The following is a 17,537-nucleotide window of genomic DNA, read 5'->3' as shown; positions in this document are numbered from 1 at the left end:
ACATCTGTCAACACCTGATTTCTTTGGGATTGGAATTATTATATTCTTCTTGAAGTCTGAGGGTATTTCACCTGTTTCATACATCTTGCTCACCAGATGGTAGAGTTTTGTCAGGACTGGCTCTCCCAAGGCCGTCAGTAGTTCAAATGGAATGTTGTTTACTCTGGGGGCCTTGTTTCGACTCAGGTCTTTCAGTGCTCTGTCAAACTCTTCACGCAGTATCGTATCTCCCACTTCATCTTCATCTACACTCTCTTCCATTTCAATAATGTTGTCCTCAAGTACATCGCCCTTGTATAGACCCTCTATATACTCCTTCCACCTTTCTGCTTTCCCTTCTTTGCTTAGAACTGGATTTCCATCTGAGCTCTTGATGTTCATACAAGTGGTTCTCTTATCTCCAAAGGTCTCTTTAATTTTTCTGTAGACAGTATCTACCTTACCCCTAGTAAGATAAGGCTCTACATCCTTACATTTGTCCTCTAGCCATCCCTGCTTAGCCATTTTGCACTTCCTGTCGATCTCATTTTTGAGACGTTTGTATTCCTTTTTGCCTGCTTTATTTACTGCATTTTTATATTTTCTCCTTTCATCAATTAAATTCAATATTTCTTCTGTTACCCAAGGATTTCTACTATCCGTCATCTTTTTACCTACTTGAGCCTCTGCTGCCTTCACTACTTCATCCCTCAAAGCTACCCATTCTTCTTCTACTGTATTTCTTTCCCCCATTCCTGTCAATTGTTCCCTTATGCTCTCCCTGAAACTCTGTACAACCTCTGGTTCTTTCAGTTTATCCAGGTCCCATCTCCTTAAGTTCCCACCTTTTTGCAGTTTCATCAGTTTTAATCTACAGGCTCGTGGTCAGAGGTCAGAGTGGTCAGAGTCCACATCTGCCCCTGGAAATGTCTTACAATTTAAAACCTGGTTCCTAAATCTCTGTCGTACCATTACATAATCTATCTGATACCTTTTAGTATCTCCGGGATTCTTCCATGTATACAACTTTCTTTCGTGATTCTTAAACCAAGTGTTAGCTATGATTAAGTTATGCTCTGTGCAAAATTCTACCAGACGCCTTCCTCTTTCATTTCTCTCCCCCAATCCACATTCACCCACTACGTTTCCTTCTCTCCCTTTTCCTACTCTCGAATTCTAGTCACCCATGACTATTAAATTTTCGTCACCCTTGACTATCTGAATAATTTCTTTTATCTCATCATACATTTCTTCAATTTCTTCGTCATCTGCAGAGCTAGTTGGCACGTAAACTTGTACTACTGTAGTAGGTGTGGGCTTCATATCTATCTTGGCCACAATAATGCCTTCACTATGCTGTTTGTAGTAGCTTACCTGCATTCCTGTTTTCCTATTCATTATTAAACCTACTCCTGCATTACCCCTATTTGATTTTGTGTTTATAACCCTGTAGTCACCTGACCAGAAGTCTTGTTCCTCCTGCCACAGAACTTCACAAATTCCCACTATATCTAACTTTAACCTATCTTTTTCCCTTTTTACGTTTTCTAACCTACCTGCCCGATTAAGTGATCTGACATTCCACGCTCCGATCCGTAGAACGTCAGTTTTCTTTCTCCTGATAACGACATCCTCTTGAGTAGTCCCCGCCTGGAGATCCGAATGGGGGACTATTTTACCTCCGGAATATTTTACCCAAGAGGACGCCATCATCATTTAATCATACAGTAAAGCTGCATGCCCTCGGGAAAAATTACGGCCATAGTTTCCCCTTGCTTTCAGCCGTTCGCAGTACCAGCACAGCAAGGCCGTTTTGGTTATTGTTACAAGGCCAGATCAGTCAATCATCCAGACTGTTGCCCTTGCAACTACTGAAAAGGCTGCTGCCCCTCTTCAGGAACCACACGTTTGTCTGGCCTCTCAACAGATACCCCTCTGTTGTGGTTGCACCTACGGTACGGTTATTTGTATCGCTAAGGCATGCAAGCCTCCCCACCAACGGCAAGGTCCATGGTTCATGGGGGGAGGTATTTTATATGATTGGAAACAAAGCTTGTACATTTACAATGTCAGTTAGCTTTGTAGCTTTAGTAAAAGATAGTAGTTTTTATTCATGTTATTATAGTACATGTTTTTGTGCCTTTATTTCACAAAAATTCTCAAAAATGTCATCGAAATCTATTTCCTTTGAAACTTTTCTTTGAACTGCTAAAATTGACAGATTGGGTAGACATTCTGGATTCACTGTAGAATTACTGGTTGCTTCAAGCAGAAAATTTGTTTTACAATTTCGAAAAATTTGATGACATCCTTCATGGCCATGTATCGTTGTAACAATTTCTGTATAAATTGGTCTATACATTTAAAGACTGATCCATGAACTGCTTCTTGAGTTGACAATCTAGTATCATGAAATAGATCTCCCAATATTGTTTTATTTACCCTCCTCCTTCCTAGTCAATCACTGTTAATGTCTGAATAAATGTATTTTTTAATGTCAAAAGTATCAGCCTTCTCTGTAATTACAGTTCATTCCTTCACTAAAAACTCATTCAGGGATTTTAATTTGGCAAATCTTTTATTCAGAGTCTTTTTTTAGAGACTGTAGATATTGTTGGACTAAATTTAGTACCTGCAGTATTGTGTGCCAAAAGTTGATGTAGAATATTTTATTGTACTTCTCCATGTACACCTGAGATTGATATGGGTATGTCATAACCTTCAGTCCTGCACATCACAGTATCCAGATGAACTTTTTGCAGTTGCTGTTGAAAGTCTTTGACATATCCTTTGCAGTTTTTCCTAACATAGAAAAACCCCATGAAAGATTCTCAAATTTCCACCACGTTGTCTTCTATTGGGACAGATCTAATTATTTGACTCATTTGGTCAGTTTTGTTGTCACCAGGAATACTATCAAAATTATTACATAATAGTTAGCCTTTTTTGAATTTGCAGTAACTTTTTCTGTAATATGTTCACCCAAAATAAAAATATATTCATTTTATATCCCTTTGGACAAATATGAAGGTACCCTCTTGGAGCTACCAGTGAACTCTTCAAGTTTTAAATAATGTTCTTTCAATACTGGATCATATTTCACCATCAACTGTGCCAATTCTAAGAAATTTTTTCTGTTTTCTTATGGAGTGTCTTCAAAATGACTATGGAAAGTGAGGTTTTGTTGGGCTAACAATAGTGTAATATCTAATGGTGATGTAAAATTTTTCCTCATTTCTTGGCCTCATCATCGACAATATTTCTGATTGTTCTTGTCAATGGTTTTATTAAGTTTCAAGCCCATAGAGAGGGTTTTCCATTTTTCTAAATTTGATAGGGGTGCAGGTAGTGATTCATGCTTTGTTTCTTTGATATCATTGGATTCAATTTCCACCAGTGACAGAAGCCAGATATATATTTATTTTTGTTGGTATCATCCTCAAAGACAAATAATCAACAGTAAAAAAAGTACAGTTTCTTTGTTCATGGTGAGTATAGCATCCATTTCCTTAAATATTTAGTCTTATTCATATGTGAGTCAAACCACAATGAAGTTAAGCATTGATGTGTTCCTTTAGTGTGTTTATCAGGTGTTTCTGCAGATTCAAAAGGTTCCTCATTTGTTTGATATATTTCACTATCCTTTTCAGTAATCGCAGTTGCAATATGCTCTGGAAGAGGTATTTGCTAGCATGCAGTCCATTGGATGAAAAGGAGTTGAAGTTAAATGCATCATAAATATGTTTATGGAGTGATTTCTTTATCAGTCCTATATTTTTCATCTTTTTTCAGTGTCGTTTATGTCAATGTCTTCGTTAAAATCATGCAGTAATCTTTCCACCTGCTTATGGAGTCTAACAGATTGATTACAATTTTGTTCACCATTTTTATTTTTATTTTCTCAATGAGCAAATAGGTATTTGGATAATGATAGCTGCTGGTAAACCTTTCAGGATGTGAGGTCATGGTCCAAGGAATTCTTTGATCATCTAAATAAAAGTATAAAGAAGAATGGCTACTCAGGTAAAGAGAATTTTTACCAAGGAACAGAAGGCCAAAGGACAAGGACGAACCACAATGATGGAAAAATACAGTTTCTCTCCTTTTTATTAAAAAAGTAGCAGATCAGATTGGTAAGATTTTACAGACACATCACATCAGACCAGTCTTTAGACGAATACAGAAAATAAATCAAGTACTCCAATCTGTGAAGGATAAAGGCCCTCCTCTGTCAACATGTGGTGTATACAAAATTCCGTGTACGTGTGCAAAGTTTGTATTGGAACTACCAAGAGGAACTCAAATACACTGCTAAAAGAGCGCAAAAGTCTATGCTGACTAGGAAAACTAGAGAAATCAGCTGTAGCAGAGCATGCTCTTTAGACAGGAAACCACAAAGTGAAGTTTTATGAAACAGAAATTTTCTCTACAACACCAAATTTTTATCCACGACTATGTAGAGAAGCCACTGAAATTCGTAAGCATCAGGATCATTTTAATAGGAAAGAGGAGGCAATGAAACTTAGTGACATATGGACAGTCGCTCTGCAGAATATCTAGAAAATTTTATTTTTGACAAGACAACAATCAATAGTTAAATTTTATCTTTGACAAGGATCATCTCTGCTCATCATATGCTACTTTGACCACACCCACTTTCCTACAGTATACAGGGTGTTACAAAAAGGTATGGCCAAACTTTCAGGAAACATTCCTCACACACAAAGAAAGAAAATATGTTATGTGGACATGTGTCCGGAAACGCTTATTTTCCATGTCAGAGCTCATTTTATTACTTCTGTACATAAACATAGAAACAGAACGTACCAGCATGACTTCAAACATTTTGTTACAGGAAATGTTCAAAATGTCCTCCGTTAGTGAGGATACACGCATCCAACCTCCGTCGCATGGAATCCCTGATGCGCTGATGCAGCCCTGGAGAATGGCGTATTGTATCACAGCCGTCCACAATATGAGCATGAAGAGTCTCTACATTTGGTACCGGGGTTGCATAGACAAGAGCTTTCAAATGCCCCCTTAAATGAAAGTCAAGAGGGTTGAGGCCAGGAGAGCGTGGAGGCCATGGAATTGGTCCGCCTCTACCAATCCATCGGTCACCGAATCTGTTGTTGAGAAGCGTACGTACACATCGACTGAAATGTGCAGGAGCTCCATCATGCATGAACCACATGTTATGTTGTACTTGTAAAGGCACATGTTCTAGCAGCACAGTTAAAGTATCCCGTATGAAATCATGATAACGTGCTCCATTGAGCGTAGGTGGAAGTACATGGGGTCCAATCAAGACATCACCAACAATGCTTTTCCAAACATCCACAGAAAATCTGTGTTGATGACGTGATTGCACAATTGCGTGCGGATTCTCGTCAGCCCACACATGTTGATTGTGAAAATTTACAATTTGATCATCAGAATCAAGGAAGTACAGTACATACTGACGAAACTAAAATGAGCTCTAACATGGAAATTAAGCGTTTGTGGACACATGTCCATATAACATCTTTTGTGTGTGAGGAATGTTTCCTGAAAGTTTGGCCGTACCTTTTTGTAACACCCTGTATATGTCACTACCGGATGTCCAACCAGTCAGTTGGCAAGACTCAGCAGAGGAGTGCCTCTTAGGATGTCCAGCGCAGTCCTGGACGAAATGTCAAGAACAGAAGAGTTTCTTGGGTCACAACCTCACATCTTGAAAGGTTTACCAGCAGTTATGTCATCCAGCCGTGAAAGCCTTCATTGTATCATTTGGATAAAGATCCAGCTAGTGATTTAGCCTCTTCAGTTTTTACTTTCCTGAGTTTTGTTTTCTGAGAGCCAGATGGGTGAATCCATTTCACTAAAAAAAATTCACAAGACTATTTCAGTGACAGATCATGACCTACACATTAAAAAAAAGTAATTTTTTTCTCTTCATGTAGCCTGCATGCTTGTGGTAGATAGTACAAATGAATGTTGTGTGTGGTGTTTATATTGTGACTGACAATAAAATTGATTTTGTCAGAGTATTTTTATTTTACTGTTTGATAAACCATCATTTGTTTGTTAAACATCATGATTCTGCAGTTTGTAACACATTTTGATATTACAACAAATAGTTATTTGCTGGAAAACATTGTAAAGAAAGAGTCTATGTTAGGTGTCCATGCATTTCTGATCCCGACTGCATGTACTAGAATATTTTGAGGTAATAATAAGTTAATTAGAAATGTAGGTACCTATTTTTTGGACTTTCCTTAGACACATGACTATACATTCACTTTTTAAACTCACTTAACCAAATAAACAATTAAATTAATTACATAGTATTTGTAATTGAGCTATATGAAGAATGAAATGGAATGAAGTTAACACTAAAATCTACATATTCATGCATGAGCATGTACTCTTGACAGGTACTCTCTGACTGACAGTTTCCACTGCAAGTAAAAGAGAAGTCCTGCAACAGCTTCTGTCATCCAACATTTTGTCCCCTAACAAGTTACAAGTTATAACATAATTGATGGGGGCTGACATAGCACTGTGAAGGTAACATCAATCCAATGTTATGGAATTTTGTAAGCCACAACACTGATCGCAAATATTCATTTGTTCGGTTACTGGTTTCAATTATTTTGTGATTAATATAAATACAGAAATGTGCATATGTTAAAAAAGTGTACATAATGGTAAGTTAACAACTGTAATAAGCAGTGTTATAATATACATAGACTGCCTGTATTGGACCCAAAGCCTGTTTTCCACTATATGAAAAGCTTTCATATGTATTATTTCCTGACATAACTCTGTTCCTCCCCCTGTTGCTCGCATTTTTCTTGCTTTGGCTTCAGTGAATCTATTGTGCCCACAGCCTTTTTATCATGGTTTGATATGCTGATTTTTTTTTTCAATTTGCTTATTTGTGTATTGTACATGTCACAGACTACCTCTAGGCACTAGCTTTTGTAATATTAATCATAGGACATTACCATATTTTTGTTTAGCCTTGGAGCTTTACTTAATTTTATTCCACATTCTCTTCATTTTCATTATCTCTTGGCCCCCTGTTGTGAGTGGTTTCTCAGATCTGTTTTTGATAAGCCCACTGTGTCTGTGACTTATTTCACCATTTGACAAGCTGCTGTCAGTTAACTTTATTGTTCTGCATATGGCATATACACATACTTGCAGCTACCCTTCAGAATTTGAAGTAATATTTCCACTGTGACTCATATAATAATTCTAGCTCCCTTTTAACTGCATTATATATATTGAATTTAGTTGTATGCAGATGAAGTCTACTAACTTTGTATTACACCATTGAAAACTGTACTTGGCCAACAACATCTAGTAGCCACACCACCCTCAGCTGTTTGCAAGCAACAACCTGACATTACAGGACATGTGTGGTTATTACACGCATTAAAAAAAAGTTTTGCATCACTCTGGCTCCCAGAACTCCTGAAGACAGACGTTGACTGTGGATATTGTATCACAGACACAGTCCCTTTGACTGTTCAGAGATGTCACTAAACCCTCCCATAGATGTAAACAACCATACACAAGCAGCAGCTATTAGATGGAGGGCATCCAACAGTCAATCAGTTCCAGTCATTCCACCAGGAAGGAGGTACATGGCTTGTGTTGTCTGTAGTTCAACCTGACTTTATGTCAGGAAGGGCCCTCAACAAGGGAAGTATCCAGGCATCTTGGAGTGAACCAAAGCGATGTTGTCTGGACATGGAGGAGATACAGACAGACAGGAACTGCCGATGACATGCCTTGCTCAGTCCACCCAAAGGCTACTACTGCAGTGGATAACCACTACCTATGGATTATGGCTTGGAAGAACACTGACAGCAATGCCACTGTGTTGAATAATTCTTTTTGAGCAGCCACAGCATGTCGTATTATGACTCAGACTGTGCGCAATAAGCTGCATGATGCACAACTTCACACCCAATGTCCATGGCGAAATCCATCTTTGCAACCATCACACCATGCGGCACGGTACAGATGAGCCCAACAATAAGCCGAATGGATTGCTCAGAATTGGCATCACATTCTCTTCCCCGATGAGTGTCACATATGCCTTCAACATGACAGTTGTCGGAGTCGTGTTTTGAGGCAACCCAGTCAGGCTGAACGCCTTAGACACACTGTCCAGTCAGTGCAGCAAGGTGGAGGTTCCTTGCTGTTTTGGGGTGGCATTATGTGGGGCTGACATACACTGCTGGTGGTCATGGAAGGCACCATAACCTGAATGTCATCCTCCAACTGATAGTGCAACCATATCAGCAGCATATTGGCAAGGCATTCGTCTTCATGGATGACAGTTCGCACCCATATCATGCACATCTTGTGAATGACTTCCTTCAGCTTAACGACATCGCTCAGCTAGAGTGGCCAGCATGTTCTTCAGATATGAACCCTATTGAACATGCCTGGGATAGACTGAAAAGGGCTGTTTGTGGATGATGTGACCCACCAACCACTCTGAGGAATCTACACCAAATCACTATTGAGGAGTGGGACAATCTGGACCAACAGTGCCTTGATGAACTTGTGCATAGTACGCCACAATGAATATGGGCACGCATCAATGCAAGACGACATGCTACTGGGCATAAGAGGTACCGGTGTGTGCAGCAATCGGGACCACCACCTCTGAAGGTCTCGCTGTATGGTGGTACAACATGCAACTTGTGGTTTTCATGAGCAATAAAAAGGGCAGAAATGATGTTTGTGTTGAACTCTATTTCAATTTTCTGTACAGGTTCCGGAGTTCTCAGAGCTGAGGTGATTGCAAAACGTTTTTTGATGTGTGTATTTTATTGTGATTTTACTCTATGTGACAATGCCACTTAAGGCTACACACTTTAAATATTTTCTCTGTTAACTTCAGGAAGAGAGGTATGTTTGCTAAGCTTCCAGTCTGTGTATATTATGACACTGCTTATTAAATTTGTTGTTTACCATTATGAACATTTTTATAACATATGCACATTTCTGTATTTAGATTAATCTCAAGATAATTGGTATGATCGAAACCAGTAAATGAATAAATGAATATTTGTGATCAATATTGTGGCTTAAAAAAAAGTTCAAACTGAATGCCGTCATTTCTGTTCTTTAATAGGTATATTGTCCCTACTACAAATGAAATCATCACATGATTTCCCTCTTGTTTGGATCTATTGTTTATGTTTCACATCAAAGCCACTATCAAGAATGTGCTGATTATTATTTATTTAGTCCATCGAATCCTGCATGTACAAGATATACAAGGGTACTGGACAAACTTGAAATTTTTAGAACAAAACTTCACTTTATATGTGATACAATTTTTAAGCCATAAATTATACAATATTGCTGAACAGATTAGTTTATGTGTGATAATACACTAATCACTGAGCACAGCACAGCTCATCAAACCATATCACAGTTAAGAAACTTAGTCAGCTGCACATAAACAATAGCAAAAATAAAAAATAATACACAGAAACATAACAGCAGAATTCACATCAGTTATATACAATAAACTTATACATACTACAGTACAGCCACTCTGTAGACTAAGAGTACCAGAATTTCTTAGGTCAAATACAATTGCAGATATTCATCAACAGAATAAAAAAAAATGCTTAAGTAAGATTTTTTATGTTATTCCTAAATGCATTTATATTTTCCTTAATTGATGGCAGTATCTTATTGTAAAGCACACTGCCCATATTTCTGACACCAAGCAAACTTTTAGCCATCTGTGACTATTTAGGTGAATGCCTGCACTAGTACAAGTATTATGATCATGTATAGACTTATTAGTCCAAAACAAATGCAAAGTTTGTAATACATACAGTTTGTAGTACATAAATGCAGGGAACAGACAGTATTTTCAGTTCCCTGAAAATTAGCTTAGAGGAGGTATCTGGAGACACCTGTTTTGTTATCTTCAAGGTTCTTTTTTTCTTTTTTTTTTTCATCAGAAAAATTTTCCAAACACTGACCCCCACAACTGGATATCATATGAGAGAACGGAGTGTACTAATGTAAAATAAACTGGTTTTAGGGTGGAGATATCACAGGACTGACTAAGAATATGAAAACCATAGCACAGACTACTCAGTTTGTTTAGTAGCTTTCCTCTGTGAATATTTCACTGTAAGTTATTGTCCAGCCACACACCAAGAATTTTGATCTCATTGATTTGCTCTATTGTTTCATTGTCAAGTAGTATGAGTTGCATGTAGGTAGGGTGATTTTAGAAGGCAGTTTTGCTTTTATTTAATGGTAGCTTGTTTTTTTGTACCCAAAAAATTAGTCTGTTCATAGAATCTGTTATTAGTTCCTTAACAACCTGGAGAGACAGATTATGAAAAAGGAGATTTGTGTCATCTGTAAACAATACAGGTAAGGCATTAGGCAGATTCCAAGGCAGGAAAAGTAAAGGTCCTAGGACTGAACCTTGAGGGGAACCACACCTGATCATAGTTTTGTTGGATAGAACTCTAATGCTGTCTTTGTTTGAAAATTCAACCACCTGCCTTCTGTTACTGAGGCATGACTGAAACCACATATTGCAAGTGCCTGTGTTGACATGACATTCTAGTTTTCCAATAAGTGGAGAATGATTGACTATGTTAAAGGCGTTAGTCACATCTATAAAAAGACAAGAGACAGAATGTTTGTCATTGAAAGCACTTAGAACTTCACCTGCAAAAGAAAATAAAGTTTCATTAATTGACCTATTCCTATGAAAACCAAACTTATATTCTATGAGTTGGCAATATTTTTCAAAGAATGAAATTATATGGGAATATATTACTTTTTCTAGGATCTTTGATATGGCAGAAAGAATAGAGTTTGGTTGATTATTGTTGATATCATTTATGTATCCCTTGCTAAACAGAGGATAACTTTAGCAGTTTTGAAGACATCTGGTAAACAGCCTGTCATTATGGAACTGTTAATTAAATCACAAAGTGGAATTATAATTTCTAGAGTAAAATTTTTTAACAAATTATCAGATTTGGCACCAGTCTACATGAAAATGAGCTGCTACTTATTCAGCATTTGATCTTGAGTTACTGGTGTGGGAAAAGACAGTGCAGGTGAAGTACTCTGTGATACAAGATTAGACACAACACTTGAGAAATGTTTGTTAAAAGTTTTACTTATCTCCTTTGCATCTGATATTTTAGTTGCATTGTGTATTAAATTATTTAATTCTTTAATACTTCTTGTTCCAAGGGTGCTTCTAAAGACATTCGATGTTGCCTTTCTTATTTTCTTATAATTTTTTTTATATAATGATTATTTGCTGTTTTCTTAGCCTACTTATAACTCTCCTAAGTATCTTTTTGTATTTTTTATAAAAGAATGAAAACTGGGATCATCTGTTCCTTTGCTTTCCACATACTGTTTCCTTTTTGTAGAATAGGAGCTGATTATTCCCTTTGTAATCTATGCCCTATAAACTGATTTATTTGAATTATGAGTTACTAGTCTTTTAAGGGGAAAGGCAATCTTAAAGTAATGGACCACTGTGTCAAGAAATATTTTTGCTTTCATACTTGTACATCCTCACTTCACTTAACACATCCTTCCAGTATTCACAATACAACTATAACTAGATAACCATTTATGCGATATCAGGTGTGTTCAGCAGACAAAAATGTTTCAAAACACTTTTCTGTTCGTAGTTCTGGCATATGAGGTCTAGATGACTCTAGTTTTGATCTTGATGTCCACAGCTGATAAAACCATTGCTTAAATCTAGATGACTCCACTCTAGTTCTTCTAGTTTACTTACCATATTGATAAAATAAACTCTATAATAATTATAGATAACCTTTGAGAAGGTTAAGAAATTAATAAATCACTGGTAAGCTCTTCACTGCACTTACACACATATTTTTAAACTGCACTTGTAGTACACCTCTGAAGATCAGGCAAAGGTGGCAAGAAACATCTCATGTAGAATAATTGCAGTTAGCAGACAAGTGGTTATCATTCTACAGTTTTAAGTTTCATGCAGCATTTTACAAAAACTCTGAACATGTCCACTGGCAATTGCCATGTTCTGATAGTAGGTACCTATGTTCAAATTTTGCATGTGTATGGGGCCATGAATTCAAAACTGCATCTGGCCTTCTTTGGGATTTGATTAAATACAGTGTGGTTGTGGGTGGGGGTGGGGAGTGGGGGGTGGGGGAGAATGGGGGGAATGGCAGAGGAGGGGGGGGGGGGGGGAGGGAGGTGGCTCTTAATCTCGAGGCACTCAAGAATTGAAGGTTCCCGCCCCTGCAGGACCAGGCCCAATGAGAGGGAGGGGGAGGGGGGGGGGCTGTCCACTCTACCCCTCCCCTTAGTTCAGTACTACCCTGTCCTGTTACTCCTAAATGGTACAAGTCACACACACTTGAGCAGTGTTCTAGAATAGGTCACACAAGTGTTTTGTATGCAATCTCTGTTGTCAACTTTGACTGGATTTACCCAAGTATTCTAGCACGGAACTGAAGACTGCCACCTGCTTTACCCACATCTGAGCCGTTGTGATCGTTACATTCCATATCCATACAGATTGTTACACTCCAGTGTTTGTATGAGCTGACACACATAAACTAATTAATACTATAGTCATAGGACACTACTTTTTAAAATAAATTTGTGAAGGGCACAATTTCACAGTTCTGAATATTTGAGGCGAGTTGCTGGTATTTGCACAACATTGAAGTTGTGTCAAGATCTGACTGAATATCTTTGTAGCTTCTTTATACATAACTTGTATCATTATCAAGTGTAATACTTGTAGGTATGTTTCAATAAAATGTGGTGTATTTTGAAAAACTCCAGAAGAATTATCATAAATAGTAACATGGAACCTAAAAACAAAATTCAGGTGTAATGAACTTTTTAGCAGAGTAGGTGCTATATTATGTATCTAAAAAAGAAAATTATTTTCAGATTAATGAAAAGATGATGAATAAGGTTCTGGGCTACATTAAAGCAGGAAAGGAACAAGGAGCCCGTCTTGAATGCGGTGGAGAACGTATAGGTAGAACTGGCTACTTTATCAAGCCAACAGTTTTCTCAAATGTTACTGATGACATGAAAATTGCAAAAGAGGAGGTAAGAACATCATAACATTACCCTTTTTAGTAGCTGAAACTTGCCTATCTGTGGACTACTCAGAAAGGTTAAGTTTTTCATGTAGAAGTCTGTCTATGATTACCAAATTTTCCTGTTTCTGTGTAAATAATGTATAGGTTTTGATAAATGGTGGTAACACATGAATGTTTACGACACTACAGGAAGTTTAACAACAAATAATAAATGTCTTATGTCTGATTTTCATATCTTTCTCTTATTTTCTAGATAATGTTATACATATGTTCATATCTGTTTGTGAAAAACTTACTCAAATGTAAAAAAATTGCAATACTCTTTTAAAATTTTAAAATATGATTTAAATACTGCACAAAAAATATTTCAGATATTCGGACCAGTACAAAGTATTATAAAATTCAAAACTCTGGAAGAAGCCATTGAAAGAGCTAACAATACTACTTATGGGCTAGCATCTGGAATTGTGACTAAAAATATTAATAATGCTCTGATGTATGCTAATGCTCTGGAAGCTGGCAATGTCTGGTAAGTCTTACTCTTACCACCAATAGCTGCTAAAGATATAAATCAATGCTATTGTTGTCAACAATAATGATGTTGATTTAGTGAGTTAGTTTTGTGTGACTCTTAGTTGTCCCATTGTGCTAAAAAAGTCATTATGATACTGTAATGAGATCTTCCTAATGATCTGTATTTTTTAAATTTATTGGGTGGTTATGAAACACACCAGCTGACAGTGGTGATAGTAACAGTCCTCTATTTTTGTGTTAGATCTGGGGACAGCCGAATTTGGCCAAAACTACTATAAACAGTTAATAAAACTTGATCTAGGTTGTTTTGTTAATTAAATAATGAAACATATAACTGACTAACCCTACGACAAAATTATGCACTTCTGCTGTATTTTCTTTATTATTTTCACTGGTAGCTCAAATAAAAACATATAATCCAAACACACAGATTGGTCCAAATTCCAGTGTGGCTCACATCAGTGTTACTGCAGCAAAATTATTTTAAATGGAAACGATATTGCGGCTTGGGCAGCACAATGTTTGGCAGTCTCTCCTTCATGTTGTCTGCCACTCACTGCTCACCTTCAGCTGAGGTATTTGCCTTTGAAATGAAGGCTTGTGACATAATTATTGTGCTTGCAATTGAGCTAGATAGTGGCAACATGTCTTTAATTCAATTGGTATTTTATACAATTCAAAACTGAGCTGAAGGCCAATTTATATAGAATCACTACATCACAATAAAAATGGGAGTCCATTGTAGTGCTAGTTTGTTTGCATGAAAGTCATGTTTATAAGATGTTCATTGAATGAGATTGACACGAGGATAGAATGGCTAAAACCATGTAAAACATTCACTAAAACTTTCTAAATAAAAATGGAATGCAATGTTATAATATATATCACTGTCATGTGTTAGCAAAAAATATAGATGAGAACCTGAGAAAATTCTGGTCCTACATAAGATCTCCAAGCAGGTCAAAGGCTTCTATGCAGTCACTCATTGACCAGTTTGGTATGGCAATAGAGACAGAAAAAGGAAAGCTGAAGTTTCGAATTTCACATTTAAGATGTCTGCAGAAGGATCATATTGAGATTTTCACTCCGCAGTGGAGTGTGCACTGATATGAAAGTTCCTGGCAAATTAAAACTGTGTGCTGGACCGAGACTCAAACTCGGGACCTTTGCCTTTCGCGGGCAAGTGCTCCACCATCTGCACCACCCAAGCACGACTCACACCCTGTCCTCACAGCTTCACTTCTGACAGTACCTCGTCTCCTACCTTCCATACGTTACAGAAGCTCTCCTGGGAACCTGAAGGAGAGCTTGTGTTAGGAGAAGACAGATATTGGAATGCATCTAATAAGTGAGAATGTAGAGCGTAGGCACTACGCTGAGATGAAGAGCTTGGCACAAAAGGGGAATTCTGGCTGGCTGCATCAGACCAGTCAGAAGACTGATGACTAAAAAAAAAAAGTTTAAAAGAGCTGGCTGTGGTAGTCTTAAAGAGATGATTTACTAACATGTTTCCATCTTTGCTTAAAACTGAACTCCACAAACTATTCTTAAAATCATTGATTAATGTTAGAGACATTACTTCCTTGAGATATCATTACTGCTCACTCAGAGTAGTGTATAAAAACAATAAGAAATTTATCAGGAAAGTAATATGTGTTATACTACACTACATATTTTCATCACTTGACAATGTAGTTAATTTCGCTTCAATAACTGATGGTTTATTTTTTAAGGATCAATTGCTACAATGCCTTTTCACCACAAGCACCGTTTGGTGGCTACAAGCAGTCAGGAATTGGCAAGGAACTGTAAGTAAATATACAGGTTAACAACTAAAATGAAGTACTTAGTAAAACTACTTTTTATTAATGTCACTAATGTTTTTCAGGGGAGAAGAAACACTGCATGAATATCTAGAGGTAAAGACAGTGTTTGTGAAACTTCCAAAAAAATCATAAGATGTTACAGCAATCAAATAAGAATTTTATAATGAGCAATATGGAAGTAAAAACTATTTTTTCAAAGTACATCACCTTCTTCTTATTTAACCCCTTTATGCACCTTTTGACAGTAAAACTATAACTAGCATCCAACTTTTGTAGTTCAGTTTAAACAAATGATGGCAATTGTATATACGTACAGGAGACACTGATAAGCCTGGTGAAGAAGAAAGATGACGTAGTAAAAATTAACAATGAAAAAGACTGTGGTATATGTTCGCCCATTGAAACTGTAGTAAATAATACAAGATATGTTATCACTTAGTTAATTTCATGTTCCATGGATCATTTGCACAGTAAATTATAATTATTTGGAATGAGTTATTTTACTTTCATGTCACAAATTAATTTACAAAAACGGCTAAATACTGATCATTTATAAAGTAATTTATTATTATTATTATTATTATTATCATTATTATTATTAAATATACAGATGCAACTGAGTAATATCCACCACCTTTTACACTTTACAATAATAGAAATCCTTTGATGTAGTGGGATGGATTGTAAAGTACCAACTTTTTCAGTTTGTTTTCAAATTTTAGTTTGCTATCTGTCAGATGTCATATAGCACTGAGTAAGCTACTGAAAATTTTAGTTGTGGTATTGTGTACCCCTTTTTACATTAAAGACAATCTAAATGTGGAGTAATGAATGTTATTTTTCCTTCTGGCATTGTAGTTATGTGCATAATTGTTTCTTATGAACTGGAATGGATTATTTACAACAAACTAATGAAGGAATAACTATTCTGTGAAGCAGTAATTAGAAAACCCAACACCTTAAACAGATTTCTGCAAGATGATGGTGGGTGAGCACCATATATTATCCTTACAGTATGTTTTCGAGCAATAACCATTTTATTTCTTAAATATGAGTTACCCCAGAACATTATTCCATAAACAATCATTGAATGAAAATATACCAAATTACTGACCTGCCTCTCCCCAAGATTTTTAATGATTCTAAACACAAATGTGGCTGACCTAAGCTGTTTTAGGAGTTCCAAAGATGCTTTTTCCAGTTTAAGCTTTTATCATTATGGAAATCTAAGAATTCTGAAGTTTTACCCTATTTATTACTTTCTCACTATGTTTTACACTTATCATTGATATAGTACTCCTAGGTGCATAGAACTGAATATGTCATGCATTTTTATAATGGAGGATGAGACTATTCACAGAAAACAAGTCAATGATACTTTTAAGAACATAGTTTACCATTTCTTCTACTGTTGTATGTATGCTTGGATTGTTTATAATACTAATATCATATGAAAAAAGAACTAATTCTGTTGATTGTCTATTAGACAGAAGATCATTTACATATATGAGGAACAACAGAGTACCTAAGACTGAGCCTTGCTGATCCCCATATGTGTTTTTTTCCCAGTTTACATATATGAGGGACAATAGTGGACATAAGAATGAGTGTAGGGGATTTCTCCCCAGACAGAACAATATCCTCTGTCTACAGTGGTTGAATTACTAAGTACAACTTTCTGCATTATTTTAGGTAAATAAGACATTATCCAGGCTATACCATCAATCCCGTAAAAGTTCAATTCATCTAGGAGGATATTGTGATTCACCCAGTCAAATGCCTTAGATAAGTCATGGAAAATACCAACTGGCACTATCTTGTTATTTAATACTAGTAAAATTTGGTAAGTGAACATTTAAATTCCATTATCAGTAGTGAAACTCTTATGTAATCTGAACTGTGATTTGTTGCTCAAGTGAGATGGTATTCTAGAACACATCACAGTCTCAAAAATTTTGGAAAATGATATCAGCACTGAAACAGGTCAGTATTTATTGACAATACTCTCCTATCATCTTTCTTAAAGGCAGTTTTAACAATGGCATATTTCAGCTTCTCGGCAAAGAAGCCTTGA

The 17,537-nt window shown here is 36.6% G+C and overlaps 1 protein-coding gene across 1 annotated transcript in view; it reads left to right on the top strand.

Moving 5' to 3' along the window:
• The window catches only part of LOC126481479 (aldehyde dehydrogenase 1A1-like), a 112,012-nt gene extending 96,348 nt beyond the window's left edge, over positions 1 to 15,664 (top strand). The window contains exons 9-12 of the mRNA XM_050105258.1: positions 12,946 to 13,110; positions 13,475 to 13,632; positions 15,371 to 15,445; positions 15,526 to 15,664. Of these exons, the coding sequence (XP_049961215.1) occupies positions 12,946 to 13,110; positions 13,475 to 13,632; positions 15,371 to 15,445; positions 15,526 to 15,595 (468 nt within the window). The 3' untranslated portion in view covers positions 15,596 to 15,664. The remainder of the gene's footprint in view (positions 1 to 12,945; positions 13,111 to 13,474; positions 13,633 to 15,370; positions 15,446 to 15,525) is intronic.
• The last annotated feature ends 1,873 nt before the right edge of the window (positions 15,665 to 17,537 follow it).

This window comes from Schistocerca serialis, chromosome 5, assembly GCF_023864345.2.
Source record: "Schistocerca serialis cubense isolate TAMUIC-IGC-003099 chromosome 5, iqSchSeri2.2, whole genome shotgun sequence".
NCBI lineage: Eukaryota > Metazoa > Arthropoda > Insecta > Orthoptera > Acrididae > Schistocerca > Schistocerca serialis.
The sequence above is the reverse complement of the archived record's forward strand: the minus strand, read 5'-3'. Positions and strand labels throughout refer to the sequence as shown.